General features: G+C 37.7%; 1 protein-coding gene across 3 annotated transcripts in view; it reads right to left on the bottom strand.

The window, feature by feature from the left end:
- LOC131992217 (disabled homolog 2-interacting protein-like) overlaps positions 1 to 20,339 on the bottom strand; it is a 207,886-nt gene that overhangs the window by 116,247 nt on the left and 71,300 nt on the right. For 2 of the 3 annotated variants that reach the window (XM_059357703.1, XM_059357704.1), the window contains exon 1: positions 4,833 to 5,500. The exons of the other annotated variant lie outside the window; for it this stretch is intronic. In XM_059357703.1, the coding sequence (XP_059213686.1) occupies positions 4,833 to 4,956 (124 nt within the window). In that variant the 5' untranslated portion in view covers positions 4,957 to 5,500. Of the gene's footprint in view, positions 1 to 4,832; positions 5,501 to 20,339 lie in introns of those variants that run through there. 3 annotated transcript variants of the gene reach the window in all.

Genomic DNA, 20,339 nt, shown 5'->3' with positions numbered 1-20,339 from the left:
AGAGGGGGCTGCACTAACTTCCTCAAGATAAACTCAAATAGCTGCTCGTGTTGGTGAACAGGAACTGCCTTTATAGACTGTGCTGCCTGGCTTCTCGAATGAGACACATTTCAGCGATATCGCATCATCTAGCTCCAGGCACATAGAACTGTTTACTGGAGAGAAAAAAAGTTTATTTTTCCTTCTCACAAGCCATATTCAAATAAATTTGCAAAAACATACAGACACACTGAGGGGCGGGCAGCACAGATGGACTCTTCTATCACTGTTTATGTACTTCTTTTTTACATTGATATTGCAGTAGTGATATGATTAAGAAATCATGGAGTAGAGCTGCTGCTGGGTCTTTGTGGTGATCACATAAAGGTGTTCTTGCAATACTTCAGGTGTACTGTGCTAATTACATCTTGCAGTGTGAAATATGGACATAATAATTATTTTTGCTGACCTGAATATCACCCGTTGTGTTTACATTAGGGCTGGGCGATATATCGATATAAAAAATATATCTACATATCTTTAAATGTGATATGGAATTAGACCATATCGGATATATCGATATAGTTCTTTTTTTTTTTTCTTTATATATAAAAGCTGCCCTTAGGGTTTGTCATATTTAGTTATTTTGTAATGTTTGTTATTCTTTTCTCATTTATTTCAGTCCAGTAAGTCTTCTGAACATCAACAAAACAAGAGACGGAAACTTTACTTTGATAAAGATATCCACTGCTATTCCACCAAAATGTCTCATTCTGATGGGATGGAAAAATTTACAGCCAGGACTTTATAATTTAAATTTGTTAAGAAAGACTGAAGATAAAAAGAGACATATATCTGATATGGTCTAATTCCATATCACATTTAAATATATTTATTTCAGAAAAAGATTGGCCCATTTTTTTTCAGAGGCTATTTTTATATTTTTTTTTATTTAAATGTGTACTTTGTGGAGCTTTATTTTTTTTAAAAGGTACCCCTGTTGTTATACAGAATTTATTTTCACTTAAATAATCAGGTTCAATAAAACTATTTGTCACATATTTGGCTTTGACTTTGACTGAACATTTTCTCTCACTTTGAGATAAAAAATATAGGGATATATATATCGTATATCGATATTCAGCCCGAATATAGCGGGATATGACTTTTGGTTCCATATGGCCCAGCCCTAGTTTGCAGGTTTTTATTACTTTATAATGTCACCTACACTTTAGGCAACATGAAGCCAGACAAAAAGCAGGTTTTACTGACTATTATAAGTCCTGGGTGCAGCGCCTAGCATGTTTTCACAGCAACCAAGCCCAATGAACAGAAATGAAAAATACAGAGACACTGCTATATGTCATTTCTGGTCTGCTGTTTTATTTATTGAGGATATTTTGTTATTTTTTCACATCCATAGGTGAATATTCTTAAGAATTAAAACTGCTCTTTGAAAGGGTGTACTTGCATTATAATCCTATTATATTATCATGATGGCAGAAAATGGCAGAAAATTGGTCTTAAAATTACAATTATATCGTTTATGGCAATCATTTATTGAACAACATATCGTCTAACAAAAATAGGCATGCTGTATGATTTGTGCCTTTACTTTACATGGCAAAATAAATCAAAATGACCAATGGTAACCAACACAGGTTTTAATCCCTGTTTACAGGATAATTGAAATGCTTGCTTACACTTCAGCTCTTAAAATTTGTCATTACCCACCATCAATTTCTTACGAGTGCCCAGTCAGCACAATGCATGTCCAACTCTTAAGCAGGTGACAAGCAGACACGCTAGCTCACTCATTAGCTACTTCCATCCTCAGCTGTGTTTAATTCTACCTGATCAAGCAAGTAAGTTGCTAGATTAGCCCAACGTGGCATTTTACCTGCTTAAGTACCCAGGTTACTTTTGGCTTTCCACTGTAAGCTCATCATCTGTGTCACGAAACCAAGAAACCTGGTTTACATAATCAGGGCAGGGGGTTAGACAATCCTGATCTCTCCTGGAAAAAGCACATTTTTGGCGGTGCATACGTGTAACCAGCTTCCTAATTGGATTTATATATTAGCACATGTGCATGTCAAATGCACGCAACTGCCGTGTGAGAGCAACAGAAACAAAAGTACACTGATATAGCTACTTTTTGCACTTTTAGCTCTGTTTTGGTCTCCACTTACTCATAAAACAACAAAAACAGTTAAATGCTACACTACTTCTTTAGTTCTTTAGCTAGTTACTAACTTGGTGCATCTGCTGTTTGGTGCAGGTGGGTGAAAACAACTGCCTGCTTATTCTGGCAACAAGACTGATGAGAGCTGTGAGACTCAACCAAAACTGTTGGGTTGTGAGTTTTAAAACCAAAACAATGATCTGAGGATTAAAGCTCTGTATAGCTGAGGGGAGTTGCATAGTTGTGTGATAATCCTCTGTGGGATTCATCACTACAAGCGACTCTTTTCACATACATGTAGTCATGTGATAGTCATAAAAAATACTACTTATATCTGCTGTTAGAAAGCAAAACAGATGTGGAATATCAGTACTTGTTGCACTACTAAAAAATATGAATAATGCTGGCCATGACGCAGATACAGAGACAGCAGCTCTGACGTTCTTCGCAGCATCAAAAACCACTTGCTTCCTTTTGATTAAATTATAATAATTCCCTCGAGTCAGGAGATTAGGTCAGATGACCATGTGATGGATTCTGCCGACGGGCCCACATTAAAGTCTCCACTGATGTACAATAACACGCAGTTACAAGTTTAGGGACATGCAAAGCACAAACCACAACTTCTTTCAACTATCTTGACCACAAAAATCAAAGTGTGTGGTGCTCTCGAGAGTGGTCTTTTTCCTTCATCTGGGAATAACCTCTCCTCACCCTGTCTGCGTGTCACTGCGTTAATGTGTAGTGTGTAAAAAAGTTTTTTTTGTGAGAGGAGCTTGCACTTAGCCACAAAGATCAAGGCAGAGTGTGTGCGTCTTTGTGCATACGCTCAAATACATGCGTGCGCGTGTGTGTGTGTGTGTATGTGTGCATGTGTGCATGTCTTTGAATGATACAGACAGGGGGAGACTTCAAAGCACCTCTTTCATCAGATAGAGAAACAAAGTAAAGACATACAAACGGGCACCTGCACACTCTGTTTGTCTCTCTCTGGTGTCCTTGTCTGTCTCTTACTATAAAAGACTAACTACACTTACATAATGCAACTTATGGGCAAAGACAAATACAAGCAGGGTTCAGTTTCAGCGAAAGTGAGCCTGATGTTTTCCTGCAATTTGTCTCCACAAAGTTTGCATCATATCCACAGCAACCGAGCAACAGATACGCAACAGTCTTTTACTTAATATCTTCGTTGGCAAGTTACAGCAGTTCACTTGGAACAAAAAATCAATAGGCTGAAGATTTCAGAGCTACTACTTTTTTTTCTCTCAATTCAAGTAACTTGAGCTAAGCCTTGGGGGCAGACTTATCACTATAACCTTGCGGTTCAAACAGTGCCTCCAGTAGCGAGTGCAGGAGTACTGAGAGGCAGAAAAAGGCAGCAAAGTGAAAGAAACAGATCGCTGGAGGACACGAGCTAGCTGAAGAAAAGTAGTTATTCAGTGTAGAAAACTAACTAACTGACTTGAAGCATTTGTTTTGTTGCTAAATTGTTGTGTCAAACGGTATATTTTAATCTTTTTGATTTTTTTCACCTTCCAGTTTTACTACTTTTGTTTTTCTGCTGTTCAACTGTATCTTTTTCTCTTAGTACATTTCAAATAATGTTTTTATCTTGCATTTTTAATTTTTAATTTTGCTTTTAATGTCACAATGTGAAGCACGTTGAGCCAAATTGTATGTATGTTTGCAATATTATTATTATTATTATTATTATTATCATATTGGATACAATCTGGGGAAAATGTGTGCAGAGAATGAAATTATTAACAAGAATTTACTGTAAATTTACACTGAGAAGTTTTAAATTGTACTATACATGTACAGTAATTTAAGTTTAAGTAATAAAAAACGATGATCCTAATTGTGTTGTAAACTTACAAGAATATAGTAATATACTTTTTACTGCAAATTCACGGTATTTCTAAAAAAAAAAAAAAAATGTTAAAAAGCTGTTTAAAAAATACAGTATTCTGCTTCCAATTAATTGCAGTAAATTTCCACTTAAAAGGTTTAAAGGGTACTGTAGATATCCAGTAACTTACTGACAGAACTGTGAACCTAAGTGTTGTAAATTAACAAGAATACAGTAGCCTAATATGGTGTAAGTAAAGTAACACACTGCATTTCTAAAATATAGTAAGAAACTGTAAAAAAACACAAAAAAACAACTACTTTGCATGTGAAGCTGCTACCAGTAAAATATTGTAAATTTACATTGAAAAGTTTTACAGTGTAGGAACAAAAAATATTCACGTCTGAACAGAATGGAGCTCAAACAAGTTGACACTGAGCCGTGAGCTGTCAAGTTGTGGTTGTGCAATTTGAGAGTAGCATCACCTTGTGAATAGTGACACCAAACTGTCAGCTCACTGTGTTTCTCATGAAGCACAAACACATGAGTGTTGCTATGGTGTCCAAAAATAATGTTACCATGTAAGTAGTTCTCATATGAATAATAAAAAAGGTTTGAAAAGGGGAACAGCCTCTTCCTGTGTCGCTAAATGTGTAAAGAGAAGTCTAAATGATGATTAGCCTGTTAGTGAGCTACATATCTGTCTTTTCTGAGTTTTATCAGCTACATGTTGCAGAAACGAAACCCTGTGTATTGTGGTGTATACAAGGCTGCCTAGCGAACTTTTTTAGCAGTAGTAGTAGTATTTATTACCCCTGCTGGCAGCCGGCCTGGTGCGGCTGCGTGACCGGCTTCGCTGACGCTGCAGTCTGGACTTGCCCAGGAATCTGTAGTAGTATGAGGGTCTTCCAGATCCCTTCCTAGTGACCCCGGCCATGGTGCTATAGTTTCCACTCAAAAGATATCTCAACAAGTCTTCTTGAATCTGGTTTCAGTGCAGATAAACTCCAGGCAACATTCTCATGGACTTCAACTCTTGTTTATCGCAAACTTCCCTAAAGAGTCCTCTTTGCAGTCACTCACAGTCTACCTAAGTCCTCGTGGACTGTGTCCTGATCAAATCCACTCCATTGTGAAACCCACTGGAGAAAGGAAAGATTAAACCCATAAAGCATCCACCTCTGTTCAATACTTGTGTCCTGTCCCACAAGCTGAGACTTAAGCTCCACCTTTGAACACTCCCCCTCAAAGTTTCCCACAGCGAGATCCCAGAGGCATGATGTCCGGAATACTGTGAGTGTGTATCCTGAATGACAGGAAAGCTGTTCCTGTTCCCAGTTCCAGAGTACACTAGAGGAATTTTATAGACAGTCAAAAAGCCAGTTCCTTCTCTTTCATAAAGAAGTGAAAGAGTCTGTTGTAACACAGATATGTATCCAAAACCACTATCTTCAACTCCTGTGTGAGTGTGTGTAACAGAGTGTGAGAGAGAGAGAGAGAGCGCGTGTGTGTGTGTGTGTGTGTGCTTTGTGCTTGAGAACAACAGGAGAAAAAGTTTTGGGCTGCAGAGAAAACATGCAAAGATAAGGGATCCAGTGGAATGGATTTAACTAGACAGCTATCAGATTATAGACTGTTTTACTCCCCTTCATCAGTCAAACTAATCTGTTACAGACTCACAGATAAGACAGCAGCTGGTCGGTAAACAAGCCCTACAGAGAAGGAAAAACAACAACCCACTGTTAGTGAGTCCTGATCCAGTTAAAGTCATGCTCCGGGTTTTACAGCTGAACCGCTTTAATTTGCCTCCCTAGGCAAGAAAGGCATGGCAGGGAGTGATGGCCTATCAGAAGCAGATGTAAATAGGCTGTTAAAAAGTGTCAAACAGCCAATCAGAGAGTGCTCTGAAGGACAGGGTCAGGCAGATGGACCATAGTCCACAACTAGACATAATGACACCCATGCACAATTGCAAGGACGCATGAATGTGTGTGCACAATGGGACTGGGAGATGTTAGAATGTTTTTTTCATTGCGATTTCCATAAAAAGTAATCTGATAAAAGCCAGACATGGTTGATAATTACTTTATTTTTAAAACTGTGTGTATCATAAGCATGCTATTGATGCTATCTTGTGTTTATAATGATATAATGTGAATTTCAATATGGACCTGCACTTATATAGTGTTGTACCATCTTAAGTCAGAATTTGTCAGTATGTGTTAGGGATTTTTGTGGAGCAGTCTCACTCCTCTGTAATTTGTGCAGAGCAGCAAGTAGTCAGGGCAGTCAGCCAGCACCACACACATTTACTATTTGTCTTGCAGCTTACAAAGTGGCAGAAATCCACTCTAAAGCAAAGTAAAACCAGCAGGTGACTTTGTGTTAACCTGTAGTCCAGTTTACGAAACAACAAACTATGATTTTATGTTTAATGTTGAGCAAATGAACAGAAATTGTGGTTACACATTTAAAGAGTGACAGTCAAGTTATCCCTTCTGCTTCCAAGTATTGGATTTCCTGTCTGATACCATTACTACAACAACAATGTCCTAGTCCTATCAGAAGTCCTTCAAAACCAGAAACTTTTGCTTCCCGTAGCCAACAACAAAGACAGTGTGTACTGATGGTATCACATATTTAGACTTTTAGGAGCAGTGTGTAGGAATTCGTCTAGGGGTGAGGTTTAACCAACTGAGTACCCCCTTCCCCACCACTCCCTTTCCAAGTGTGTAGTAGAATTACAGACTTTATATAAAGATGGACAAAGCGGGTCCACTTCCTCTCACTGCACAAAAATGAAGCCAAAATATCCCAGAAACAGGAACTTTCATCTTGCACATTTGAAGCCAGAATTATGTAGTAGTGATGGGCTGTTGGTGCCATGGCATCAAGGTCCCACCCATAAACTTCAGAATCAATCACAATCAATTAAAGCTGTCGATCATGAAGTTACACCCCCTTTTATAGAATCAAATATCTTATTAGAACTAAACTTATCAGAAAAAGTAACATTTGAACAAACATTCGAGTGATAATAATGACCTTAAATGACAGAAACCATCTTTGGAAATAATGTATTCCAAGTGTACTTAGATTTTTTTAGGTTGGCCCATGTTCCATCTGCTGACATACTGCAGCCAGCCACTAGGGGGCGATCAAGATGTTTTGGCTTCACTTTTGGGGAGCTGTTCATCATTATACACAATTTATGAGTAGAGACGTCTTTATGAAACGTAACAATGCCCTCTCAAAAGCCATTTTTTTTATTTCGTCTGTTTGGACTTTTGTAGAAACAAGGTGCCAACAAAAACCCAATCTTCGTCTTTGTTTTTAGGTGATTATATGCTAATGAAAACATAATTATGAAAGTTATACTCCAATGCTGCCAATCGAACCTACAAAATCCTACACACTATAACTGAATTAACTGATTAATTCACTGATGAAGGGCACGATTAGATATATCATGACTGAAAGCTCTATAAAACTTGTGATAACCCACAGAGACATCACTGAATAAGAATTCAGAAACAAAAGCATACATAGCAGTCACAAATATGCATGGTCACAAACAACAGCCTGAGTAAAAAACACAAAATGCAACCTCTTTGTAATCAAAGCCTCCCACAGTCCCAAGATAAATGGATGTAAGTATCCCTCTCCTGCTGTCTCATACTCTCCCTCTGCATTACCTCTATAGTTGCACAATTGTTCACTGTGATGCCGCTTGTTGCTAGTGAGAGCAGTGGGGACCATAACGCTGCACGCTGTGTGGAGTTTTTGTCATTACCTCAGCCCATAAACCCACAAGGACAGAATGCAGCAGTGTGTGTATGTCTCTGTATGTCTCTAACATAGGCCTGACTGTTCCCCCCGGTCCCACAGAGAGTTTTTAGCAGGACCATTAGTAGGTATGCATCACTCCGGAGCGAGTCAGAGCCTCGTATCGGGTAGCGAAGGGAATGTAAGGACCTCCAGGCTTCACTCGCTGCTGCAGGGCACTGCAGGAAACACCCTGAAGACACCGTTATCAAGTTCTCATGGAGAAAACAGTGATAAACACAAAGTGTGTCGAGGTTTAGCCTGTGATGTCACATAAATATACACAAATAAGGGCTAGTACTGAAGTCATGTTGCTCTGGCTGGTGTGAGGCCACACTATTTTTTTAATTACAAAGCTGACTGATTTGTCCTGCCTGCCTAACAGTCAATGTGGGAATAGATACCTACAATGAGCTCTTGTTAGTCAGGCCAGGAGCCTATAGACAGCAGGACCGGAGAATCAGGGTCATGCAGAGTTCGTGTACTGCTGCTGGTCTCTTCTGGCTCCAGAGGGCCAATAAAAGGTCAAGAAAAAAAGGTAAAGTAGACCACAGGCTTTTGTTTTAATGTTACTGCCAGTTCTCGCAGTGCGGGATGGGGCCCAAACAAGTAGCATAAATGATTCACAAAGTGTTATGCTGTAATGTTGAATATTGGCTACATTAAAGGAAGCAAGATATTCAGCACATGAAAAACAAGAGACACTAGAACAAATTGTTTACATTTGTCCTAATCTAATTTTGAGAATATTAAAGTATAAAGCATCTAATATTGTATATCTGCTCATGGATAAGAGGCTCGTGTTTGTGACAGCGTGGGAAGGATATATAAATGGCGACCTGCTTGGCTAAGCTGTAATGTTAGCGAGCTCAGGTGAGCTGCCAGTATCAGACTATTCCTTCCACATTGCCAATATCTCACAATCAAGATTTCCAAAAATAATGGATAATTTGCTAATACTTTGTGATTTTATGAATCAGAGTGTATGATTTGGTAAATATATACAAAGAATTCTGAATTGGATGCACTTTGTTTTATTAATGTTGTTCACAGTGTCTCTTTTTTTAAATTTGGGGTTGTGTCATACAAAATATGTAATATGTTTGTGAAAATTTCCCCATTGGTGGACTAATAAAGGAATATCTAATCTAATGTAGTTTTCATTTTTGGGGTGAGCCGTCCCTTTAAAAAGTGAAGCAGTCTGAGATCAGGTACTCATAAAGCTACCAATCAAATTTGGGTCTTAAAAAACACCCCACAAAGTTTCATACAAGGAGTTAACACCAAAGGGGAGATGATCATTAAAATGCTCAAGTTGGTTAGTCCTTTCTAGTCAAGTCTTGTATCTAAAAACTATTAAAAACACATATGGGAGCCACACTGTTACACTGAAACAGTTCCTTCATTATGAACAGAGACAATCGGCTGCAGTTTATTAGAGTAGATGCCACGAACACCATCCTGCTTCTAGTAATAATAGTATCAAATGTGTATTCATCTACTGCAGAAAATAGTCCCCATCATATGCACTTTTACCTTTACATTTACCTTAGCTTAAATAATGTTTCAGTAAAACTACAGTTACCAGCTGTTTAAGAGAATGATTTGCCTTTTTAAAACAGGAAATGAAATGTCTGTAACTCAGACAATGGCATGATAAAAATAACACTACTGACAGCCTAATCCTTTATGTCTAACATGGTGCTGTGTTTTCTAATAGAATGGGGTGTAATAAAGATAATGCTGATTTGCAAGTTTCTTAACACACTTTGATGGCATTACTTCAAAACCAGGCATTTCCACAAGGTATTTAATAGCCCACTTTCCAGGCAGTCAGCATGCTGAATAGTTATTCTACAAGAGCAAAGTGGAAAGGGTTGGGAAACAACAAGTCTTGCAGGCGGATAGAGACGCACTAATGACTTGAATATAAATATATCAAGATGAACGCATTTACTTTACTGTTGTGATCAGCATGAGCCATTAAGTGTGCTGAGTAGAGAATCACTGAGCAGGAGCAAACATTTCAGTTTGGTGTTTGCAAGTGAATGTATGCACAGCCTGAGGGAAGCCATTATTTCCTGTTCCTCTCTATGACCAAAACACACCCAGGAGTCAACGACAAGGGCTTAATGTTAAGTTGAATAGCAGCATATGGAGCTAAATGAATTTATGTTAATCAAACATAATGAAATGCTTTCAGAATTGGGGGAAAGCATCTGCTGTCAGACTCTCGAGACCAGAAAGAAACCTGGGAGATTAGAGTGAATAGAGCTACCTGTTACATCAGGAATCACAGGTAAAAGTCAAAATGTCTTACCTGTTGATGGACCAATGGAGGAATGAGAGGAATCAGCATGGCAGCAAACAAGAAAGCAAAAAGAAAAGTGCAAGTTAGACCAGCTGGGGCTAAAGAAATGTTGTTTTCCTGCTACTTGATTGCTGATTACTTTCTAGATTATTGATTCATGGTTTGCACCATAAAGCATCAGAAAATAGTGAAAAATGTTCAACACAATTTCTCAAAGTCCAGGGCGATGTTTTTAGATGTTTTGTTCTGTCAGTCTGAAACCCAAATATTTGCAGATTAATGTAATTTTAAACTGAGAAATGCAGAAAATCTCCATATTTGGGAAGCTAAAAACTGCATTTTCTTCCAGTTTTGCATGAAAAATGATTTTAACAATTTGATGTCAAAATAGCTACAGATTTTACTGCTCATTAATCGTTGCAGCTTTACAAAGTTTTATAAATTTCTCAGTACCATGTACAATATCAAATGTTGACTTTAAAGAGTTTAGTATACATCTTAAGTAATGCAAAGTAAACATTGTCACATTTGAGATGGTAGTTTAAGAACAATGACAGTTTTTCATCTAAAACCTCAAAAGAAAAGTGAATAAGAACAGAGCTAATCCAATTCAGAGTATATTCTATATGCAATTCAGTGTATATTTACAGTCCCAGTAAAGAGTTTGAACTTAATAAATTGTTAGTACAGTTTTTTTTATATAATGTCACAAAGGATTAGCAATTTTCTCTTGTATGCAAATTTCAACTTTTATTTTATTCTGTGTGTATGTTATCATATTTTTATGAAGAGTTCAAGAAAACAACATAATCACCTCTATATCTCCTATATATTCCTTTAACACATGCTCAGGGACAACATTAATTACACACACAAGGACACTCAAAAGAAACACAGTGGCCACTGGTAACAGCAAAAAAGCCTTCTGAGAATATAAAATATACTTGTGTGAATTAAATTGTCCCAAAACCAAGAAAGTCAGTGAACTTTTTAAGCTGTTAAACATTACTTAGAAATGCTGGTGAAGTCTCCAGCTGATGGGGAAAATGGAACTAATTCCACTTTGAGAGCAAACAAAAAGACAAAGAGAGATGTATCGATTCCCAGCACGGCGCAATCTATTGTCTCAAAATAGATAGTGGGCCTCACGCAGAAAGTGGCACATACTGGCTATTACACCTAAAATATAGCCCCCCATTAGAGCAAAACACCTCAGAGAGAGGCACAGGGATTAGACTGCTCTGAAATAACCAGCATGTGATAAGAAACCATAAAGATTCAAGGATTGAGAGTCCAAATGAAACTTGTTGGTCTCGAAGTGACAAAACATATTAGTATGGATCACGAGGAGTGGATAAGACACAATTGATTGCTACTGCTGCTTGAATATCCTTGGGCAGATAATAGTTTACCCTCTAAAAGACGACTTGACTTTATTATATATAATAAAGTCACTGCTGCTTTGGTGTAAACAGCAACAAACTCCTATAAATGTCAACAGATGAGAGCGAGTTGGTCTTTTTCTTTTTCCAGTTCTCTCATCCTGATGCTGCAGAGCTGAACTGGTGATGTTGTATTGCATTATACAGAGAGGCATTTCTATTATTGAGCCTGCCCTCACTGATAGAGATGGGGTGGCCAAAACAACAGAGACGCCTGTCAGTATATGGCAATACAACTCAACAACACCATAAACTATTAACTAAGGAATTTATTGAAGGACTGTTATTAATTTAATTTTTGCATACCTAATAAACTGGTAACTGCAGTGGTCGACTGCTAGGGATTTTTCAATGGCTGACGCTCATTTTTTTCCTGTATCTGGTAAATTATTAATTTAGAATACTAACAAATGGGAAACAACATTGCTGAACTTAAACATTTACTTAAGACCTTTGTAGTCTCTCTTTGCATTAGTAGATCTTTACTCTGTCTGCACCATTGATTTTAAAAGGTTTTAAAAGTATCCTAAGTAGATGTCCACAGGCGTTAAAACAACTAAACTTTGTAAAATAAAAAAAGGAAATGCTGAATGTGCATTTATCAGCAAATAACAGAATATCCTTGTTTCTGAGAGAAGATGAGAATGTGCAACTTGAATAAAAAAAAAAAAAAAAAAAACACTATTAGTACAGGGGCTGTCCCTGGTGTTGGCTCAGTGAAGTACTCTAACAGTGAAATAATCAAACTTGTGAGTGTAGGCATTGGCTGATGGCGATAATCTCAAAATGGCATTAATCAGCCTGATATTGTAGATATGGCTGGAACTAATTATAATTGATTTACATGGAGATGATGTTCTAAATGATAAAAATAGTCTATACATGTGAGAGTTTAAAATGGCTATCACAATATCCAAGTCCAAGGTAGTGGCATTAAACTGCTTGTTTTGCACTCAAAAAATCCAAAGATATTCAATTTACGATTAAAAAAAAGACAAAGACAAGCAGCACATCCTCACAAATGAAAAGCAGGAACTGGGCAACATGTAACTATTTATCAGGATCAAAATACTTGAAAATCTTTTTTTTCCATTAGTTGAGTCAAGGACAGACTTCACACTTACATGTAACATCCTGTGGGCTTAGAATGAGCCAAACAGCACATCTAAACTGTATCACTACTGACCCCTTCTGGAGAACATGCTAATGTACAGCTGTTGGTAGCAGCACTCAGCTATGACACTTCAAAGTGTCCTGTTGCTCGATGGCTTTAACAGATGCAGACACATAAAATGCACCGTGGGAATGGCTGTGGATCATCACATGACAGAACCAGTATTAACTGAAACATGTTGCACCACATTGCAGGAAAAAGTTCTGGCTATAACTGCACTAGCCTTGACTCAAATTCAGCTTTCTTGTTGTGGTTGGCTTCAATTATACGGCAAGAAAATGGAAAAGTCTGAAAGCAGATAGAGGTAATCACATGGTTGTATAGCAGATATATGATATCATACGGGCTAACTCTCCACTCCAACATCTTTATAGGGGTGTCCGATCAGCTCCTAATCTGAATTAATCCTTAAGAATTTGGAGAGAAAGGATAAACAGATGGGCAGAGAAATCAACCACCCTTCTCTAATAACAGATAATAAGAGGGGCCTGTCTGTTCTCGAGCAAATGTTTTTATCACAGAGAAAGTGCAGTGTCTGAGTGGATTAAAGGGATGTCCGGAAGAAGATCAAAGCCCGTCGAAAATCTCCGGCTATCTGAAGTGACATTTAACGAATACACAAATACACAGGATTGGATAGGGCCCTAAAATAGCTTACTTTTTAAGAAAGCCAGAACTCCCATGCCCAGAGAGCCAGTCATTAAAGTTTGCCGCATAACTTGAATTTCTCTCTGAAGTCGACGTTTGACTAGTAGCTTAATACTCCTGCTGCTATAGTGACAGACTGGTGCCATCTACCCATGCTGTCTTTTCTTCCTCTTCTTATTCATGCTTCCCACTCCCTCTTGGCCCTAGAGTAAAGGCCAAAATTTCAGAATGTACTATCCCAAGCAGAACTCATTATACAAGACTAGAGACAGACAGAGAACAGAGGAGTCTGTGTGACACTGTTGGCCAGGGACAAACAGATACGCATGACAGAGGAGGAGGAGAGCGGGGCAAACTCTTTTTCTTTTTTTTTGTAGCGATGATTAAAAGGAATAAAGAGCACAAATAAGTAGTGAAGAGGGAGAAGGAGATGAGAGAGGTCTCACTAATGAAGCAACCACTTGAGACGAGCACAGCCAGACCTCTGGCAATGTTGTTTTCAACTTTAATGTCAAATGTTCAACAAAGGCACTCATGCACATTCATGCAGCATCATGCTCAAGAAACTTGGATTCATATACAGATTCACACATGCCCAGTGGTCGTCACAAACCGAGTACAATGCAGCATTGCATTGTTTTATATTATCATAGGAAAACAAGTGATTTTTGGGGAACTGGTGAGAGAAAATGGCATGTGTGGAAACTCTTAAACTAACTGATATATGTCAAATAAATAAACATGACATCAACCCACCCTGCACCTGATACTGCACATGCTTTAGCAATATTAAACCCAAGGGGGATTCCCATCCTGTGATAAGTATATGAAAGAATTCTCTCCAAAATACTTGCAGTAAAAAGTCCACAAATCTGAATCCCAGATTGGATAATAGACAACAGATGAGCAGCCAGAAAGAAACTACTGAATAGGACATTAACAGCCAGCAGAGCTAACATTCAGGCTGTCAGCCATTTCTGCAGGTGCTGGTAAAGAACATGAGCATTGTGTGTATTCATTAGACCTGTAACAATTTGTGTTTTTGTACCAAACCAGCACAATATTGGGGTCATGGTCTGGTTCACTGAGCTGCACACAGAAAACGCCAAATGAAAACTTAACACATTCTGACATGATTTCTCTGACATCATGACAAAACTCCTAGGACTACATCTCCCATTAGATCCTCAAACCTGCTTATTAGGAGATACTACAAATATTGATGCACGATTAAAAAAAGCTCAAAAGAGGTTTCTCTCACTGGCCTTGTGCGTTGCCAGGAAGTGCATCGCCATCACGTGGAAATCTGACTCCCAACTTTCTATAGGAAGATGGGTTTCAGAAATGAATAGCTGTGTTCCACTTGAAAAAATTACATAAACACTCAGGAATAACTATACCGGTGATACTTTTACAGAGATGTGGCAGCCCTATTTAGCATCTATGGACACATTGCCAGCTTCTATGGTGGACGGGTTGTAGTTTTTGCATTCTCTTTGTTGTCAGTGCTTTCTGTTGTCTTCCTTGCCTCTCCGAGGTTTTTATTTTTTTTTATTATTAATTAATTTTATATCATTAATATTTTCACTATTTATTAATTTTATTTATCTATTTTTTTTTTTTCTCTTCTCGCTTTTCAGTTTGTGGGTGGGTTGGGGAAGGGGTTTGGAGTTGTGTGTTTGTGTTTTCATGTATATCTTGTTGAATTGAAAACTGAAAAAATAAAATATTCTAGAAAAAAGAAAACACCAAATGTAGATTGATGCACATAATGTGGAACCAAAGTTCACAAGCTCAAGTTCTGTTTGGGCAACAGGTGCTGAGGTTAGCGCAACAAGTCCCTCACACTATGGTGAGTGCTACTTAAATGGGTTTGGATGCAGGTTCCTGGTAAGCTACAACAGCAACTAAGAGAGAGTTGTGTACAAGACAAAGAATGGACACACATCCTGATCCAGTTTGCAATAAAATTGGGGGAAAAGCCTACAATCACAATTCACAAGAGCCTAGGGTAACTAAGGTTGGATAATATCCAACAGTATTTCTGTGACTCTGACTTTTTATTCTTTATAATGTCTTATAGAAAGAGCTATCACATATCTTTTTTTATACTAGTATTGTATCGAAGTTTAAAGTTCCATAAGGATTACATTCAAATCTTCTTTTATCTGATAAAAACTCCAAAATCATCACACTTGAAAAGCCAGAGCCAAAGAACAAGTTGATTAATGACTTGATTATCACAACAATTGGAAATTAATTATCCATTGATCAACATACATCCAACATGCTAAAACACATTAGACTGCATCAACCGGATTTGCCGATAACAAGGATGATGAATATTTGAGTGCTTAGAATATTTAAGCACTAACTGAAACGCTCCTCCTACATGTTTCATTTTTTATTATTTGGATATTTTCAGTTTCATGGCAGAGCAGATGCTTGTCAGTAGTCTCTTGTGACCCCTTGCCTTTTGGGAAAGTGTTTGTTCAGTGTTCGTTCAGTGAAATACAGAAATGTTTAAAATGTTCCTTATTTTAATGATAAAAATAGTTTACCAAAATTCATCAACAAATCAATAATTTCCTGCACTGCACTCTTATGTAACTCTTATTCTTGTTTTTATACCCATTTATTTCTATTTAGTTGTGTTCTCATTTCTATTCTTTTGGCTCTTTAATGACTGTTTTTTAATGTGTATGTAACTGTGAATTGTGTTGTTTCTGAAATGTGCTGTTTAAATAAATTTGCCATTGACACTTACACCGCTGTCTGTACAAAATAAATGGAAAAAAAGTATCCTTATGCATTTGGATTTCTATCTGCTGTTCCAAACGTGCAACAAAGCCTGTCTCCTAAACCAGGGTATGAACAGAAACATGACTTTTTCACACACTTTCATCCATATTATCAATCTAAGGTTATCTTGTCTCTCACACCTTTTCTTTTCTGTTGATAAAAAAAAAGCTTATCATTTTTTGTTATTTTTATTTTTTATTTGTTACCAGTTTAATGTAATATGCTGGAAAATGCAAAAAAAGATGAGAACAAAGTAATTAAACAACAAGTTCAATAGATCTCCATTAGATCTTGATTTGTTCACATACGCCTTTTCACTGCACAACCAGCCATGACAAGACAACAGCTACATTTGCAGTTAATTAAGGCACATAAAAATGAAAAATAAAAAACCTGCCAAACACCTCGAAGTTCAGTATTTATAGTGCTATAGTGTCATTTTATAAGGTGCTTATTGTCAGTCTGGCTGTGCAGTTTGAAGCTTGGCCAGTGGTCTCTCCTGTGGCTGTCTACCTCTCGTCTTATCTCCCTCCTCCACTGGTGGGCTTCAGGTCTTACCGGCCCCCATTGAGCTCCAAAACACAATGGTCCAGCTCACAGCAGAGGGGGAGTCCTATAACCTCAAGGTCTGCTACCACCATTTCTGTTTACCAAGGACCGGCTCAGATTACAAAGCACCCAACAATACAAACAACACAAACACTAACCTGAAATTGTTCTCCAATGCTTCTTGTTCAAGTGTTTGTAAAAGCATATAATTGAATTGTGTCAGTGTAAGCAAGAGATGGCTTCTTTATGACCCAAAGTGCTCCAATTTAATCATACTTTATTTGCAAAATACATTTTGCATGCAGTGTTTGGACAGTGAAGTGCACAGAGAAATAAAGATATAACAACTTCAAGATCACTCTGAGACTACTTAAAAATCAAACTGGGGCTGAAGCTTATTATTTTTTATTATTTACTTGATCAACCTGATTATGTTTATGATGAATTGATGAATCACTTTGTGCAATAAAATTGAGATAAATACCTACTATCACAATTCCATTCACAAGAGCCTAGGGTTACTAAGGTTGGATATTATCCTACAGTATTTTTATTCTTTATACTGTGCACTGCAAAAAAAGAAAAGTTGGGGGAACTCAAAATTTCAAGGCAACAAACTTCGATAAAAATTTTAGGTTGGACAATTAAACTAAATATTTGAAGTTTTGTTTTTGAGTTTGCTCAACTCTGAATTGTAGTTGTACTAACTTATAATTTTACATTGTAATAATTTTTAATCCTTACTTCTGCTAAGTTCTGCAATGTGCTGAATTGGCACGATTGTAACGTCTATGAAATGTCAGCTAATGTTGCGACCACAATTTTGAGTTAGCATTGATACGCTAATGGCTACTCTTGTAGCTGTAACAAGCAGCGCCGCTAGCATCAGTTAGCCGCTAGCATCAGTTAGCCGCTAGCATCAGTTAGCCGCTAGCTTTCGCTAATGACCGAATTTCACCGCTTTCCTGCGCTTCACAACAAAGAAATAAGAGTTAGCAGAACTATTGTCCCTTGTTGTGAACCCCAACTTAAAGATATAAGTAACAACAACTCACCAACTTGTTTTTGAGCAGACAACTGGCTTCCTTTGTTGTGCTAACTTACATTATTGCCCTAAATGTCAGAAATTTATATTTCCAAGTTTTACCAACTTAAATCACTGTTTTAGGCCAAAAAACACAAGTTGGCTTTTTTGCAGTGTGGTATATGACTTATATTTGTGTTACACTAGTATTGTTTTTTAGTTTAAAGTTCTGTATCATGAAAATTATAAGGATGGCATCTTCAAATATTCTTCAATCTGATTAGAAGTGCAAATCCATCACATTTGAAAAGCCACAGAATGAATAGATAAATTACTTGATTATAACAATTGGTAATTAATTACCTTATTTTGGCACTAAATCCACCTAACACTTTTACCCTGTTTCTCTCACAAACACACAGAGTGACACACTAAACACATTGAGGCCAACGCTCATCAAAGAGACAATGTCAGCATTACAGTGTGAATAGCCCACATTCTGTTGTTGACATTTAAGCAAATGCTTACACAGAGAAATCAATCCTCTGTAGATCAAACAAATAAAGCCTGAAAACACACTGGGAGCAGCAGAACAGTTCGCACACAAACACGAGAAGGGATTATAGACACACATCTGCATATAAGTCAAATAGACTGACACTTTATTGATCCCACTGGGGGGCAAGAGATACGTGCACATGCATGCACAAGTACGCTATAAGCTTCCCACAAATTTCCACTGTCTATCTCCTTTTAATAATCCCGTTCTTATTTAATCTTCATGGCAACTCGCCTTTAAATCCCAGGTCAAACATCACGCCACTGGAGAGCGATGGAAGAACAGAAGCAGAAATGAGTTTTGTGCTGTGTTAGGAGGCATTTCACAAACTTTCTAATATGCAGATCAGTTTGTTGTTGCATGATTGAGGCTACAAAACAAAACAAAACTTGCATCTGTTCTCCTGAACCGTTCCCTAACTTCAATTGTTTTTTGAACACAATCTGCTGAAAACTCGGTGCCATCGAGCTCCGGATTTCTCTGTGTCCTACTTTTGTCAATGTTCCTTTTTGGGTGGGTTTTTTTACAACCAGTCCTGCTTCATGGCAACAGACTAGAAGATAGTTATTAGTTTATACAAGGTGATGAAATATTGCGGCCATAAGTAATCCAAATTCTTTTTGTAAGGTATCTGTAATAGTCTTTGCTCTGACAGGACATGCTATAAACCTGCAGGAATAAAATTAGAGGACAGAGAGAGCCAGGAAGCTGGTTTTATAGGTAAGGAAACATGTCATTACAGAAGTGGGACTGTATTGCTTCAATTATCCTCCTCTTAGTTCATTCCTAAGCTTTTTATTGCTGCTCTTTATAACATCCCTCTTTCTTTGTAAAGAAGAATCACCATTTCTACTCCTTTAACTGCTCACTTTCTTTTCTTTGCTCACTCAAGATTCCCATTAACACTAGACTCTACCGTGACAAAGCAAATGTGGGCAAAACCAACCACGCCTGTGTTGATGTGTTGACGTGGCTTTAAATAACTGCATATCTCATAATGTCCTGTTTTATTCTGTAAAACTTGATACTTTATGTTGGAATTTATGGAATTCCGTCACAGCCCACGTAAGGGTCTCTACTCCCCATTCAGCCACAGAGACTCCATTGTCATATGAACAATAGGCAGAATTTGTTAAATGGCCATGTGAAATTTAAGTGGCCCATGGAGTGAGGGTAAGGAGGGGTCACTTGCGATACAGGCAATACTGAAGCTGGAAATTAATGTGAATGTGAAACTTCTCTATCCATCAGCCGCTGAACTTTGATACGTGCAAATGTGCTGAGTGGTAATTGAGCTATCACCTACATGTACACAGTCAGGCACGCAAGGGCCAACTTCCATCTCTGTAATTGTAGTCAATGTGCTGCAGAAATGCATGAACACACAAACACACAGAGGCTGGATCCTATAGAGGGGCTCCTCTTGAAACAAAGGCAAACATACACTCGTGATGTGCCATACAATGAAGATGACTCAACAAATTAAACTGGGATTTGTGGAGGGGGTTGAGGGTGGGGGGTTGTCCATTGAGGTTAGGGGGCTGGGTGTGGGTCGGACAGTTTCTATAGAACACACTGTTGACAGTTTGATAGGGACTATTTCTAGAGTAAAAAGTAGTTACAATGAAAACTGTAGACAGTGTGTTCCTGTGGAGAACAATGATAAGCTTTCTGGAAAGTGATGTCACTGGTCAAATTTCTACATGTAATTCCATGTACCTTCAATATTTTGATGAAACTTCAGTGAAAGACATCTCAAATTGTATCTCTAGTTAGTAGAACACTTAGTCATGGAAAAAAATATTAGACCACCCTTTTTATTACCACCCTAAGTATGAGATGGACTTAGTGGCAAAATAAGGTCATTAATTACCAATTGTTGTCATAATCAAGTAATTTATCAACTTATTCTTTGGCTTTTCAAATGTGATGGATTTGCAGTTCTTATTAGATTAAAGAATATTTGAAGATGTCATCCTTATATCT

The sequence above is a fragment of the Centropristis striata genome, chromosome 19, assembly GCF_030273125.1.
Source record: "Centropristis striata isolate RG_2023a ecotype Rhode Island chromosome 19, C.striata_1.0, whole genome shotgun sequence".
Lineage (NCBI taxonomy): Eukaryota > Metazoa > Chordata > Actinopteri > Perciformes > Serranidae > Centropristis > Centropristis striata.
The sequence above is the reverse complement of the archived record's forward strand: the minus strand, read 5'-3'. Positions and strand labels throughout refer to the sequence as shown.